This window comes from Sciurus carolinensis, chromosome 6, assembly GCF_902686445.1.
Source record: "Sciurus carolinensis chromosome 6, mSciCar1.2, whole genome shotgun sequence".
In the NCBI taxonomy this organism is placed as follows: Eukaryota; Metazoa; Chordata; class Mammalia; order Rodentia; family Sciuridae; genus Sciurus; species Sciurus carolinensis.
In genome coordinates, this window is record NC_062218.1 from 92,485,956 (window position 1) to 92,502,561 (window position 16,606).

The 16,606-nt window shown below is 33.3% G+C and overlaps 1 protein-coding gene across 7 annotated transcripts in view; it reads left to right on the plus strand.

Moving 5' to 3' along the window:
* Fer (FER tyrosine kinase) overlaps window positions 1-16,606 on the plus strand; it is a 499,968-nt gene that overhangs the window by 66,746 nt on the left and 416,616 nt on the right. For 6 of the 7 annotated variants that reach the window (XR_007109062.1, XR_007109063.1, XR_007109064.1 and 3 more), the window contains exon 3: window positions 14,218-14,484. Coding sequence is in view for 4 of the 7 variants with exons in the window: in XM_047555289.1 (XP_047411245.1) it covers window positions 14,278-14,484 (207 nt within the window). In the remaining 3 variants the exon portion in view is untranslated. Of the gene's footprint in view, window positions 1-13,382; window positions 13,496-14,217; window positions 14,485-16,606 lie in introns of all 7 variants that reach the window. The other variant, XM_047555290.1, reaches the window with a different exon arrangement.

Consider the following 16,606-nt stretch of genomic DNA (forward strand, 5'->3'; position numbering starts at 1 on the left):
TAAACACATGCTCTATCCCCAGCCCCTTTTTTATTATGTATTTTTAATCTTAAAAAGCAAACAGATATTTATTATAAAAACAGAAATTAGAGATACACAAAGCAAAAGGACATTATTTAAACTGTTTCCAAGTCTCACTCTTCAAAGGTAGCAAATATTTAGTTTGATATGTATCAGTTTAGACTTTTAAAATATATTGAAAACAAATGTTTATGTGTGTATAATTTTTAAATGTAATTATTTGATATGCATATTCTTCAATTTGCTTTTCCTATTTTTCATTTTATTTGTATTTATGTTCTATGTACCTCTAAAATTTGTTTATTAACTTTATATTAGAAATACAACATAAGAGGGCAGAATCCCTCAGAATAATAGCAAAAAAGCAAGAGTAATTGAATGTATGGGAAGATTAGATTTTAAAAGTTTAGACTGAGGAAAATACATGCTAGTTTTTAGTAATGTTATTGCTATCTTTTAATTTATAGGTGCTTCTTTTTGGCTCATTTAATCTTTATTGAATTATAAAAGCAATCTTTGTTTTTCATTTGACATTTTAGAATAAATGCATAAGAAAGAATTGGGGAAAACTGTATGATGTATTGAGTACCCTTATGGGTGTATACTTACATGACTGATACGAGAAATGTGAGGATGCAATGCCTTCATTACTAAGCTCTGTGATAACAAAGAGCAAGCACAGAGGAGGCTTCCTGAAGGAAGTGACTTAGTCCATAATACTAGTAAGAATTAGCCAGCATTTATGAAAAAAAAAAAAAAAAAAAAAGGCGAGAGGAAGTGAAGAATTGAATTGGAGGTTGGTTGTTACAATAGAAAAACAGTCAAAGGAAGTCAGTTGATCATTTTAATATGTATATGGAAAGGTATGGGAACTCTCTGCTCCAGTTTGCTTTGGATGGTTCAGAATTATACTTCTTACTCTGGTATAATAAAGAATAGCATCCCAGCATCCAACTTCACTCTTAAAATTATCCGAGTTCTGGATAGAAGTGGCATGCTCATCTAGAAAAAGAAGAGTCAAGGGGTGACTGATAAATTTTCAGAAAAATAGTTTGATTAGTGGATGGCTGGAGTTCTCTTTGAGATAAAAGAATAGATAAAAGTTAAGTGTTCAGAGAAATAGAAGGTAGTAAGTTATGGTCTAAAACTAGAATATTAAATTTTACTCTGCAAATGTAACAGTTTTGGATTTAGATTATAGACAGTAGAAGTTGAAATAGAGTTGAATTGAAGATCTTCTGAAAAGAGAAAGTCTACAGATGTTAAAATTTCCATCGATGAGGATAAGAATTGGGTTGGACAATATCACTGAGAGACAAATATGTATGTTTGTATGTTGAGTGAATTTTTTTTTTCCTTTGTACTAGGGATTGAACCCAGGGCACTTAACCGCTGAGCCACATCCTCAGCCCTTTTTTATTTTTTATTTTGAGACAGGTCTCGATAAGATGCTGAGGCTGGCTTTGAATTTACAATCTTCTAGCCTTAACCTCATGAACTACTGTATTACAGGCATGCACTATTGTGTCCAGCTTGCTGAGTTAATTTTGGATGAATTAATTGGATTACCATTGCTTGTGTACTTGTCTTACTACACTGTAAATTGTTTGAAGGCTGTAATTCAGATTTTATTTTTATGTTCCTTATCTCATGATAATTCAGTAAAAATATCTGTTGATTTATATCCATTCCTTTAAAAAATTCTGTTAATTCTGCTCCCCTTAAATAATTTAAAAATGTTAGTACTTCATATATAGTTTTAAGATAAAAATAAAGCAAATGTGTTGTTCATTTAATCATAGACTTTGAGAGTTGCTCTGAGTATAGAAGATTGTCATCCATTAATGTTGTTCCAATAAGCTGTCCAGTCCAGGGCTATTCACTTGCATTTAACTTTCATTTAAACTTGAACTAGGAGCAAAACTTTTGAATAAGGAAAGCATAGGAGGAATTTTAAACATAATACCATGTTCAGAAGGTAGCCAAGGTAAGCGTTTATTAACTGGTAATGAATGCTGCTGTCTTCATACTTAAATTTTGATGACTGTTCATTTCTGCCCATTTAAGTGCTTCTGAAAAAAGATCTCACTTTGTATTCATGTGAAGTCATTTTTTCAGTTTGTAACTGTGTTTGTTACTTGCTCGGTGGTTTTAGTGACTTTGTTTCTGTCTTGTTGCTGGCAGCTTAACATTTTGTCCAAATAGTCACTGTTTCTGACTTTTGTCAGTATTGAGGCATGTGAAAGGTAAGAAATACCTTCAGATAATTTGTTTGTATTTTAACTGCTTAATTTTATAGTCTTTCACTATACAAACATATTCTGGTAATGTAACTTGAATCATAAATTGATTTTGATAGGTATTATTAATCAAGGATTATAAATTCAAGTACTATTGAATTCCCTTCTATTTCATGAGATATCTGTTGGGGGAAGAATGAAGGATTTTCTGTTTTTATTACAGTGCTTTTATTCTCTTATTTGCTGATTTTTCTAAATTAGCAGATCTTCAATGGTCTACTTGAATTTCTTTGTTAATATTAAAATAAAGGGAATAAGTATTTTTAAACATAAAACATGTTTACTGTAATATGAAAGAGAATATTCAATACAGAATAAACTTTCTTTTGCTACAAAAAAGCAGTATTTCCATCTTTGTACTTGAAGGAGTTGCCAGTCATGTAGATAAGGTTGAAAAGCAGGAGGCATTTAAAACAGATACTTGTATATACTCTTATATTCACAAGATATGCCATGGGAATACTGTCATTCTGCCAAGGCAACTAGTTTTGTTTTACATTTTGCTGTTTAATAACTTCCATTTCTGTTTATAAAGTAATGCATGCACAGATTTATTTTATGCAATTAAACTTCTAATTTTGGAAAATAGCAATTTTAATGGGTCTTTGAAAGTTTTCAATCATTTATGGAAAAAGTCACATGATCCTAAGTACCAAATTGAATACCATTATTTAGATTTAAATTTAAACAGTCTGTAGTTTAGTAGAAGTTTTACTATTTTCACTTTTTAAAAAGATGCCTTTTAAAAATAGATTCCTTTGGTAATAGCATGCATGCACTTTTGTATAAATCTGTCTGATTTATACATAGTATTCACTAACTAATAGGAATTTTTATTTTAAAAATCTGAATATATAAATCTTTCTAAAAATAGGTTTGCTTATTAATAATCTATAATATATCAAATGCCTGATGTTTTTTCCATAGTAACTTAAGCTCCATTGATCTAAAGATTAAAAAAATCCATGATATTCTTGTTTCTGGTTAGCTCATATTTTAAAGGGAGTAAATCATTGAAATATGAGATGTGTCATATGAAGCACAGATGCAGGCATACTGGGATATGAGAAGAGGAAGTACTTAACTTGTTCTGGGTGGTGGTGGTAGTTGTGGGAAGTTTCACAGGGTACACAACTTTGAGTTTGGTTCACCAGGCTGATGAGTGGAAAAACATTTAGATTGAGGGAACAACATCTGCAGAGGCACAGGGATGTGAAGAATCAGGAGATGTTTCAGGAATCATGAGAAGTAAGTTGTGTGGCTCCTAAAAGGGCAGGAAATTGTCTTGAGCCAGTTTTGGTTATCAGCAAAGGACTTTGAAGTCTTTACTTAGTTATGGTTATAAATTTAATACCTAATATTACAAGTAACAATAGAGTTAATGCTAGTATTACCCAGCATCCTAGGGAATGAAGAAGCAAAGTAAAGATTGCAGGGCACTAGATATGCATTTGCAGTACTGTGTAGCTTCAACTGGTTAATTTATTTTACATATTTTTATTATCTACTCTATTCAAGACAGTGTTCTAAGCACTATAGATATTATGAGGAGCAGAACAGAGTAATTCTCTGCCTGACTGAAATTTTCATTATGGGTCAGCATATAATGTAATCCCTACCACCTGTGTAATTTTTGGCTACAGTGCTATTGTATAATTTCGTTTTCAGCTTTACCCATACCTTGTATTACTTCTGCAATAATATGTCTAAATTTGTGAAACTCTCTCCATAATATTGCTTTTCCTCTGAGTTGTAGTTTGAGATATGGGCATTTTTTTTTTTTTAGGTTGAAATTTTTAATTGAGGTAATTGTTGATTGTCTTACAGTTGTAAGGAATAACAGAGAGGTCCCTGTGTACTTTGATGAGTGTTTAACTCCCCATTGCCCACGCTGGGCCTTTAGCAGTTTGTCACTTACAGGTCAGGTTTTCTTACTCTAGCACTAGTTCTTGTGGCAGTTTCTGCTCTGGTATAATGTGACAATATATTCACCTCTCTCTCTCCAGTTTGGGAGAAGTAGTTTTGTTCCCTATGACCTCATTGCTTTTACTGATTTAAGAGTTATTGATTTTTTAGTTAGTGTAGCTCTTTACTTCTTTGGATGGACTGGTGACCTCTAAGCTTCTTATATGCCCACTAGAAACTGTAAGTTGCAGTTTATATTTGAATTGTATTTACATTGGCTTTCATAGGGCAAAATTTTTACTTTCGATGTCTTTTTCCTTTATATTTGGATTGTGGTTTTGGTATCATAGCTAAAAATAGTGCTTAGCTTTAGATCCTGAAGATTTCCTCCTATTTTTTTTTTAATCTAAAATTTATCAGTTTTATGTTTACATTAAATCCACAATCCTCTTTTGTTTTGTTTTGTTTTTTGGTGATACTGGGGATTGAATGCATGGCCTTGCACGTTGCTAGGCAAGCATTATACCACTGAGCTACATCCCCAGTCCTTTATTTTTTAAAATTATTCTTTATTTTGAGACAGGGTCTCATGAAGTTACCTAGGCTGGGTCTCAAATTTATGATTCTCCTGCTTCAGCTGCCCTAATGCTGAGATTACAGGTGCCACCATGTCCAGCAAGTCTATGATTCTTTTAAGTTATTTTTTTTAATAAGGTGGTAAGTCAAAGTTCTGTGTCTGTTTCTCTTTCTTTCAATAGATGTCCAGTGACTCCAGTACAATTTTTTGAATAGACTAATTCTTCCTCCTTGAATTAGTTTTAGAACTTTGTCAAAGATCTGTTGAACATATTTGTGTGGATCTTTCTGTGTTCTCTTTTCTGTTACATTGCCCTAGTATTGTCTGTCCTTAACCAATATCACACTTGATATTGTCTTGATTTCTGTTGCTATATAGTGTCTTATTTAGCAAGGTGGATCATATTTCTTTGAATACTATTTCATGCCTTTTCTTTCTTCTCCTTTTAGACTCTAATGATAGAAAAATTGGATCTTTGGTTAGTGTTTCATATATTCCTAAGGTGGTGGTGGTGGTCTTCTTCTTCATCATATGTTCTATTTTCTCTATGTTTGGATTTCTTAAAAAACAAAACAAAACAAAACAAAACAACTTTTTCAGTACTGGGGATTGAAACCAGGGTTTGTTTATTTATTTATTTTTAAACCAGGAGTTCTTTACCACTAGGCTACATCACTAATCCTTTTTATTTATTTTGAGACAGTATCTTGCTAAATTGCTGAGGGTCTTACTAAGCTGCTGAGGCTGGCCTTGGATTTGCGATCTTCCTGCCTCAGCCTCTTGAGTAGCAAGTACTAAAGGAGTGTGCCACTGCACCTGTCTGGATTGTTTGAATTATATTGTTCTGTCCTTAAACTCATTAGTTGTATGTTCTGTCTTCTTCACTTTACTATGGAGTCCATCTAGGTGGGTTTTTTTTGTTTTGTTTTTTTTTTTTTTTTTGTTTTTCCTTTGGTACTGGGGATTGAAACCAAGGGTCCTTTATCTCTGAGATACATCCCCAGGCCTTTTTATTTTGTGACAGGGTCTCAATAAGTTGTTTAGAGCTTCAGTAGGTTGCTGAAGCTGGATTTGAACTTTAGATTCTCCTGCTTCAGCCTCTCCAGTCACTGGTATCACAGGCATGTGCCACCATGCCAGGCCATCTAGTAAGCTTTTACATTTCTGTTATTGCGTGTCTTAGTTCTATAATTAACATCTTTTTTTTTTTTTGTAACTTTTATTCTTGTGTTTGAATTCTTTTTTTTTTTTTCACATTTATCTTAGGAGAATTTGTAATTGATTGTTAAAGCATTTTTATTGATGGTTGTTTTAAAATTTTTTTTTTTTTTTTTTTTTTTTTTTCCTTTTTAAAGAGGGAGCATGACAGGTCTGGCCGTACCAGCTCTGACCTCTTTTAACAACTTGGAGGTGCAGTCTGAAAAACAAAAAACAAAAAACCAAAACACAGTTTTGTGGGAAACCATCCTTATTTAGCAAAATCAGACTAGGTTTTAAAATTCTTGTCAGATAATTCTGACATTTAATTCATCTTGGTGTTGGCATTAGTTGATTATCTTTTCTCATTTGAGTTATAATTTTTGTTGTTCTTGGAGTAACAGGTGATTTCTGATTGAATAGGATAATTCATTTATTTTGTTAGCAGACTTGGGACTATTTCAATCTTTTATTTTTATAACTAATCACCTTCTTTAGTTTTAGTATTCAGGTCTTAGTATTATTTTTTCTGGACTACAGGTCCAAAGACAGTTTAATTTTCATGTCTTTGCACTGCTGTTTTGGTTTGCTTCACTTAACTGGTAACAGTGATCCCTGTTCTTGTTACCTGAGAAAGTAGAAAATTCTTTCTTAGATCAAGCCATGGAATGTATATTGGTAGAGGAAATGTGTGCTGAGATTTTCTTAATGTGCTCTGTTCTCCTGATGTTTCTGGGATGGGGAGGAGAGTCTTGGGCCTATGGCTTCCATATTGGACCTCTTGCAAAAGTTGGGTCCTTCTTACCTATTCTCTTGCCTGCTCTGATGTCTGAGTAGGGAAGGAGATTGAGTTGCTTTCTATAATTGGGTCTCTTGCTGATTCCTCCTCCTCACTTTGGTTTAGCCAGGTATAAAAGGGGAATCTTAGGTCATATGGGGAGGCAGAGGGATTCCACTGACTTTTGCTTTTGGTGAGATTCCCAGTCAAACTCCCTTGCTGCTGGTGGACTCTCCTGATGTTGTTAGACGGACTCTTTTTTTTTTTTTTTTTTTTTTTTTTTTGCGGTACTGGGGATCGAACTCAGGGCCTTGTGCTTGCAAGGCAAGCACTTTACCAGCTGAGCTATCTCCCTATCCCGAGGGACTCCTATTCTATTCTGAGAAGAATTAGCCTACGTGGGCTGTGTACTCAAATTTTTGTCATGGTGACTAAAATACCTGACAAGAACAACTTAGAGGAGGAAAAGTTTATTTTGGGCTCAGAGGTTCAGTCCATGGTTGGCTGGTTTTGTTGCTCTGGGCTGAGATGAGGCAGAGCATCATGTCTGAAGGGCAGAAGTGGAGGAAAACTGCTTATCTCATGGTGGTCAGGTAAGCAGAGGGAGAGAGGGGAAGGGGCTACAGGGAAGATGCACCCTTCTAGGGAATACCCCCAGTGACCCACCTCCCCCAGCCATGCCCCACCTACCTACAGTTACCACCGAGTTAGCCCTTTCAAACTAGGATGGACCAATTATGTCTCTCATAATTTAATCATTTCACCTCTGATTATTCCTGTGTTAACACAGGAGATTTTAGGGGACACCTCATATCCAAACCATAGCAGGCTGTTTTCTGTCATCACCCTGGTGTTTGAGAAGAACTGAGTTTGAGTGACCTTCCTTGCTCAGGTGAGGGGGACACAAAACACCCTGCCTCTGTGTTGTTCTAGTTGTAAGGTCATAAAGGCATTTGCAGGGTGCATGCTGCCTCAAGTCCCAGTGTCTTCTGTTTCTTTGCTTTGAAAACCATGCTGTGGAACTGAGGGCATCATATTTGTATTCCTTTATTTGCCAATGAGATGTTTTAATTGTTGGTTTTTCTTAAACATAAAATCATTATTATTTTTACTAGTTATTGGTGGTGGATTTTGAGGACTGCTTCATGATAACTGATTTTACCCACAATTCCAATAAAGACTTTTCATCTATCACCTTTTAAGTAACTGACTCTCCAATATGGATTTTAGGCATTGTTTTTTTATAGATAGCTTAATTTCTAGTTGAAATGAATACATTTTGTTTACAGTAGCTTTATGTTTTTATTTTTCTATTTCTATTGATATTTTCACCTTTCTTTCTTGTTAATATCTTAAAGTTTTCCTTGGATCATCTCTTTTGTTTCCTAATCCTTTTACCAGATCAAGACTCTTTCATCTTAATTCACACTGACATTGTCAATTCTGGATCCTCATTTATCAAGCTGTATTGCTATAACAACTTCTTAACTTGCCTTCTTACATCTCATTTTCTTTTCTTCATTTCTCTTCAAGTTGTATTCTACCTGGTTGACAGATTAAAATCTATTTCTCTCTCTCTTTCTTGAACTGCAGCACATCCATAGAAAAGTGGACAAATCACACGTGTTTAGCTTAATGAATTTTCACACACAGCGCATACTTGTATAACTGGCAATGGCAAATTAATATTTTAAAAATATCTTGTTTATAACTTTGGTATTCTGCTTTAAAAAAACCCAATTAATTACAGGCGGTTGAACTTTGTGAGTTTCCTAAGCATAGGAATAGGAGGAAACAAATTGATACACTGTCTCCCACTGCTTGCCACATATAGTTTGATTTTGGAGACATTTCTTTTTTTACTTGACCTTATATTCACTTTTGTTGCTCCATACTGATTCTACTTCCTGAAACATATTTCCCTTTTGACTTTTTACATTCTAAAAATCACAGTTTTTATCCCAGCTCAGCTCAAATCTCACCATTTCTAGGAAAATTTCTAGATAATTTCAGCTTGTATTATTTTTTATCTTTTTCTCTTCAAAATTCTTTATTTTTTGAATAGGTTAAATCAACACATTCACTTAGAACAAAATTCAGATGTTCAAAAGAATATAATGACAAGTTGCCCTCCCACTCTTGTACCCAATCTAGTATTTGTTCTTCTAGAAATATTTTATACCCTCACAAGCAAAATCAATGTTAACTTTTTCCCTATTTTATGCAAAGTTAACATACTAAGTTCTGCATCTTTCTTTTCCAATGAATAATTCTAAACGATAGTTCCATATCAATTCGCCAAAACTTCCTTAATTTTTATTAGGACTGAATGATAGTTCACTGAATGAACTTATCAGGAACATATCATATGGTTGTGAACATTGGGCACTGAACAGATTCACAGTCTATGATTTGAATTGCACTCTTAGGTTTACTCAGTTACAATTAAATGCAGCCTGCTTGATGGTGGATATTTGGATATTTCTAGGTTTTTTATTGTTATTGCAAACACTGTTAAAACAAATAGTTATATATATATATGTTATTTGAAACATCATTCTATTAATTACATAAGTGTTTATAATAACTACCAGTCCAACAATTTATACATATTCTTAATTTTTTGCAGAGTTGTTTTAAAATTTTTTTATTTTTTATTAGTTAAAGAGAGGTACCATATATTAGGTTGTCTTATCCACACTCTGACCTCAAGTATTGGTTGATACATATAAACCCTTAGGATGGGCTGAAGTGTTTCCCAGATTCTACCCGATTCTATTTTCATTTTTTCTTCACAGTTTTCACCATCCTTCTGAAGTTCCTGATAATGAAAGAAATCAGTTGTTATCCAGATACAGTTAGAAGCAGAGGTGATATTTATGATGAGTTACAGAATAAAATGAATTGCAATCTCAGCTTTAGTGTTTCTAAAAAACGATATAGTTTGCTTTCTTTGCCCTCAAATTATTCCTATTCTTTTGAAAACATGCGATGAGATGGAGTATCTCTACTCAGACTTTGTTGAGTTGCAGGTAAAATAACAGAAAAGTGTTCATTGTAAATTTTTGTGGCCAATAAAAGATACAGTATGTCAAAAACCAATCAATCTTTATCCTTTCCTCCCTCCCTCCCTCCCTTCCTCCCTCCCTCCCTTCCTCCCTCCCTCCCTTCCTCCCTTCCTTCCACTGGAATCCAGGGCTTCACATGATACATAGGCAAGCACTCTACCACAGTGTTGTACCCCTAGCCACTAAGAAAATTTTAAAAATCTATTGCATATAGAATTTGAAAACTGGGGGCTAGGGATATAGCTCAGTGGTAGAGTTCAATCATCAGCCCCACAAAAAACAAACAAAACAAAACAAAAAAGGGATCGTTCTATTTTTTCTTTTTAGGTATAATTAACTTTTAATAATCACAATGCAATGCAACCTTGAGCATGCATCATATATTCTTTGGATAAAGATTAAGCAAATAAAATTAACTTTTTTAAACCACTGATGAGAATCTGGGCATGAAACATGAGATTTATATATTTAAAAAAAAAAAAAAAAACTTAGTGATTACCTGCCCTTATAAGATGTTCCCAAAATTCTGCTATCCAAGGTTTGATTTAAAAAAATTTTTCCCCATCTGTGTCAATCAAGAAAAGTCATCCTTTCCAATACTTTACAGTCCTAAAATGATGATTGATGTCAACTGTACAGCAAAGCTGGAGTAGAAAAGACTGGTTCATGTCATTTTGAAGAACACTTTTCCAAAATTTCTCATAAGTAGGAATCTTCCTATTTGATAGTAAAGTGAATAAATCAATTGCTTTCCAATGACTTAGGTTCATTTAATGTCTTGGTTGCTACATTAATGAAATGGATTTTTTTCACAACCTTAAATTTTTTCCTCTACAATCATATAGTTCATAAAACTGTACAGTGTTCAGTTAGAAAAAAAATTGTAAATTATTCTTTGTTTGAGAAATCCTCATTTTTTAAACCATATCTTTATATGAAATCACTAGGTTAAAGAGAGAAATCCCTCCTAGTTTTTCTGTGTAGCTTAGTGGATATCTGCTGAATTAAAAGAAAATAGACTTTTGATACAGATAACTTAGAATTAGACATAGAAGTAATGTTTTTGCATTTCTTCTGTCTCTGAAAGATTCAATGACTGAACTTCTAGGAAACTGGATGACAAAATACCTTCTACCATAGTTTTCAGGATAGTGAACAAGGAGGATATTTGGGGGAAGTTTTTAATAACTGACCTGTAAGTGATAATAAGTTATGCTGTAGTGATTTTTAAAAAAAAATTTATACAGACTGCATTTTGATTCATTATACACAAATGGGGTACATCATTTTGTTTCTGTGGTTGTGCATGATGTAGATTCATACCATTCGTGTAATCATACATGTACATAGGGTAATGATGTCTGTCTCATTCCACCATTTTTCATACCCCCTAATTTCCTTCTACATAATCTAAAATTCCTCCATTCTTCTCTCATCCCCCAACCCCACCCCCATTATATATCATCATCCACTTATCAGGGAAAACATTCAGCCTTTGTTTTTTTCAGATGGGCATATTTCACTTAGTATGATATTCTCCAATTCCATCCATTTATATGCAAATGCCATAATATTATTCTTCTTTATGGCTGAATAATATTCCATTGTGTCTATATACCACAGTTTCTTTATCCATTCATCTGTTGAAGGGCATCTAGGTTGGTTTCATAATCTAGCTATTGTGAATTAAGCTACTATAACATTGATGTGGCTTCGTTACTGTAGTATGCTAATTTTAAGTTCTTTTTCAATTTTTTCAAATTAGTTATATATGACAGTAGAATTTTTAAAACAACTTTTTTGAGTTATAACTATAGCTCATTGGATTAGTCCATTTTCTGTTGCTGATATCATAATGCCAGAAATTAGGTGAGTTTATAAAGAAAAGAGGTTAATTTTGACTCATGTTTCTTAAGATTCAAGGTCAATGGGCCATATCTGGCAATGGCCTTCTTGCTGGGAGAGAGACCTGAGGTGGTGCAAGGCATCACATGTTAAGAGATAGAGGGTGTGTGTGTGTGTGTATGTGTGTGTGTATGTTCTAGCTACTTTTTCTCTTCCTATAAAGCCAATAGAATTCCATCATGGGACCTCCATCCTAATGACCTTAATTGTTCTTAATTACCTTTTAAAGGTCCAACATCTAAACACCACAGTCTATTAGTTTTCTATCTTCTTAATATTTCACAAAGGTGATTACATTTCAACAAATGAAGTCTTGGATGCTACCTTAGGCAAATCATAGTATTAATATGCTAAGGAATTCACCCATTGGAACTGCAGAATTGTGCGACCATCATTGCGATCAATTTTCATCAACATCAGAGGAAATTCAGTACCTATGGTAACTCCATATTTCCCCAAATTCAACAACCCTAGGGAGTCAATAATCTTTCCGTTACTAAAATTACCTTTTTGGGTAGTTAATGTAGAAGAATTATACAATATGTGGTCTTTTGTGTCTGGCTTCTTTGATTTAGCAAAATGTTTTCAAGGTTCATCCATATTGTAGCCTGTACCAATATGTCATTTCTTTTCTTTGCCAGATAATATTCCATTGTGTGGATATGATATTTTAATTATCCACTCAACTGATGAGTATTTTGGTTGTTTTTCACTTTGAGGCTATAGAATGATGTTATTTCATACATTAGCTTACAAGTGTTTATGTAGACATTTTGTTGCTTTTAAAATGTAGTGCTGGGGATAAAACCTAGGGCTTCGCACATGATAAGCACATGCTTCACCACTGAGCTACATAGGCCCTATAGACACTTATTTTGTTTCACTTGAGTATATACCATGAAGTAGAATTTCTGGGTCATATGGCGACACTGTGTGTTATTATTTGAGGAACTGCCAAATTGTAGTGTCTGCCATTTTACATTTCACTATCAGAGCATTCTAATCTCTTAAAGTCTCTCCAACATTTTTATCTTTTTCGATTATAGGTGTCTGAGTGCTACAAATTACTATCACATTGTAGTTTTGATTTGCATTTTTTAATGACTAATTTTATGGAATGTCTTCATGTGCTTTTTGGACATTGTACGTTTTCTTTGGTAAAATCAAAGACCCTTTGTTCCTTTTAATTGGTTTGTCTTTTTATTATTAATTTAAAGGATTTTCTACATATTTCAGGTAAAGTCCTTTATCAAATATATGATTTGCAAAGATTTTTGTGCTTTTTTTTTTTTTCCCACTTTCTTGATGGTGTGCTTTGAAGCACAGAAGTTTTTAATTTTGATGAAATCCAATTTATGTATATTTATTTTGCTGTGTTTTGTTGTTGAATCTAAGAAATGATTGCCTAAGCCAAGGTTATGAAAATTTACACCTATATTTTCTTTTAAGTGCTTTATAGTTTTAGTTCTGAAATTTAGATCTGTGGTCCATTTAGAGTTAATTTTTGTATGTGTTTCATCCCGCCCCCCCCCCCCCCCCGCCCCCGTGGAAATCTAGTTGTTCCAGGACCCTCTGTTTAGGGGATTTTTTGATCTTATTGAATAGACTCATAGAAAATCATTTTTCCTTAGGTGTGGAGATTTATCAGGGCCCACTATTCCATTGATCTCTATGGCTGGCCATATGTCCATATCATACTATCTTGATTACCGAAGTGTCTTAGAAAGTTTTGAAATCAGAAAACGTGATTTGTTACAACTTTGTTCTTTTTTTTTCCCCCAAAACATTTTTTGTGATTATTCTGTCTCCCTTACATTCGCATTTAGTGTTACCTTGTCTATTTGGCAGAAATAGTGACTGAGATATCAGTATGGATTATATTAAGTTTGTAGTTTCAGTGAGGGAGATTTGCTTTCTTAACAATATTAACTTCTTTAAAAAAATCTTTGAACATGAGTCATTTTATGTAGATCTTTGACATTTTCTTTCAACAATGTTTTGTGGTTCTATAGTTTTAAGAGAATAAGTTTTGCATTTAGAAAATTATTTCTAAATGTTTAATTTTTTATGCTGTTGTAAATAGTGTTTTTTCATTTTATTTTTGACTTGTCACTGGTATACATACATATAAGTGATTTTTGAATATTGATCTTATACCTTATAATATTATTAAACTCATTTATTAGTTCTACTTTTTTGCCGCATTCCTTAGGGTTTTCTGTAAATAATATGATGTCATCTGCAAATAAAATGGTTTTTCTTCTTCCTTTCTAATCCAAATTTTTAAATTTTTATTTATGTAATGGTCAGTTTAGTGGACATCCTCATCTTGTTTCTGATGTTTGGGAGAAAGCATTCAGTTGTGGTGATTTTTTTTTTTTTTTAATCACTACAAACGGGGCATAACTTTGCTTTGAAGACTCTTCCTTTTGATTTAACACTTTTTTCTTATGTTTACTTACACAGATATGTGCTGATTAGAAGGCTCACTTGTGCAGCGTGGAGGATAAACAGTGCCTTACAAAAATGGGGTTTGGGAGTGACCTGAAGAACTCACATGAAGCTGTGTTAAAACTGCAAGACTGGGAATTACGATTGCTGGAAACAGTGAAGAAATTTATGGCTCTGAGGATAAAAAGTGACAAAGAATATGCATCGACTTTACAGAACCTCTGTAATCAAGTTGATAAGGAAAGTACTGTCCAAATGAATCATGTCAGCAACGTGTCCAAGGTAAGAAGAATTTCATCATTTGTTATTTGTAGCATCATAGTTGTCCTTAAAGCAAATAGATCACACTATTGAATGAGCATATCCAAGTCAGCTTGCAGTGTTCTAAGTTTTCTCTGAGTATTATTTTAGCTGCATTCCAGAAATTTTACATTTTACTTTAATGTCCTTTCTGTTCAGAATATGCCTTTTTTTTTTTTTTTTTTTTGACTCACGTTCTTTCAAAGTCTTATTTAATTTACAAGTATTTGTTTTCTCCGGATACCTTTTTGTTATTGAGTTTGAATTTAGTACCACAATTTTCCAAGAGCCTATTTTGAATAACTTGAATGCTTTAAATTTGTGAATATTTGCTTCTGACCAAGAATATGATCTGTTTTGGTAATTGTTTCATGTGCTGTTGTTACAAATACGTATTCTGTGTTGTTGTTTGTAGTATTCCATAGATGGCAAGAGGTCAAGATGGTTCCTAGTTGTGTTCAGTTCTTTTATTTCTGGTTTAGTCAGGGTTTTCCAGAGAAACAGACTCAATGGGTTATATATTTACATAGATGAATAACACAGGATTTATGGTGGAGGTCTAGAAGTCCCACAGGCTGGAGAACCAGGAAAGCTGGTGATGTTGGAAGGTCTGTGAATCAGGGGAGCTGGTAACACTCAATCTGAGGCCAAAGACTCAAGAAACTGCAGAGACACTGCTACCTGAGTACAAAGGCTCCAAAACCTGGAGTTCAGACGTCAAGGGCATAGGCGAATGTACATCTCAGCTCCAGAAGAGTAGTGAATTTGCCTTTTCTCCTCTTTTTTGTTTTAGTTCACTCTCTATGAATGTGCCTGCTCACATTGGTGGGGACTGATTTTTAGTCAGTTGACTGATTCAAATCCTAATCTCTTCCAGAGACACCCTCCTAGACCCAGAAATAATGCTTTACCAGCTATTTGAGTGTCCTTTTTTGACCCAAATTGACATAAAAAATTAACTGTTCCAGTTTCTTTATTCAGTGTTGTCCATTTGTTCCACCAATTATTGAGAAGGGGTGGATTTTGAAATTCCTGATTATAATTATGAATTTGTTTCTACTTGCACTTTAATCAGTCTTAGTTTAATTTTGAATCTGTAATTTTGTGCTAAAGTTTAGAATTATGTATTTTGTGAAATAAGTTTATTAGGTGAAAAATGTTTAGGATTTTAAGGTTTTCCTTGTAAACTGATTTCCTTTATTCTTGTGAAATTAACTTGATTTCTGGTAATATTCTTTGCTGTAAAATCTACTCTGATATTACTATAACTTAAACTTTCTTTTGGTTAATATTAGGATGGTATGTCTTTTTATCATATTTGGTTGCTATAAAGTAGATTCTCCTAAGTAGCTACTTTGTTCCTTAATATGACAATCTTTGTCATTTAATTGTTGTGTTTAGACTGTTTTCATGTAAAATGATTATTGATATGATTAGGTTTAAATTTATCTTGGTTCTATCTGCTTTTTCTTTCCTGTTACTTTCCTTTTTCTCCCCTTCTTTTGGATTTTTAAAAAAAAAATTTAAAATTTAAATTAAATTTATTTTTCTTTCTTTCTTTTTTTTTTTTTTTTTTTGCAGTGCTGGGGATTGAACCCAGGGCCTTGTGCTTGCAAGGCAAACACTCTACCAACTGAGCTATCTCCCCAGCCCCTTAAATTTATTTTTAAGTGAAAAATCTGCACAAAAATTATACTTTACATGTAGGGATGGACTGGAGTTATGGCTCAGTGGTCGAGTACTTGCCCAGCTTGTGTGAGACACTGGGTTCAATTCTTAGCACCACATATAAAAAAATATAAATAAATGATAAGTAAATAAAAAAAAGGGCCATCAACAACTAAAAAATATTTTTAAAAAATTTAGGTGTATTGTGTGATGTTTTGATACATTTATACTTTGTATAATATTTAAATCAGGTTAAAAATACCTATTTCCTCAAACATTTATTTCCTTATAGTGAAAACATTTGAAGTCCTTTCTTCTAGCTTTTTGAAATCTATAGTACATTATAGTTATCTATAGTCACTCAATTGTGCAGTAGCACACCAGAACTCTTATTCCTGTCTAGCAATAACTTAGTAGCCATTGATCCACCTTTTCC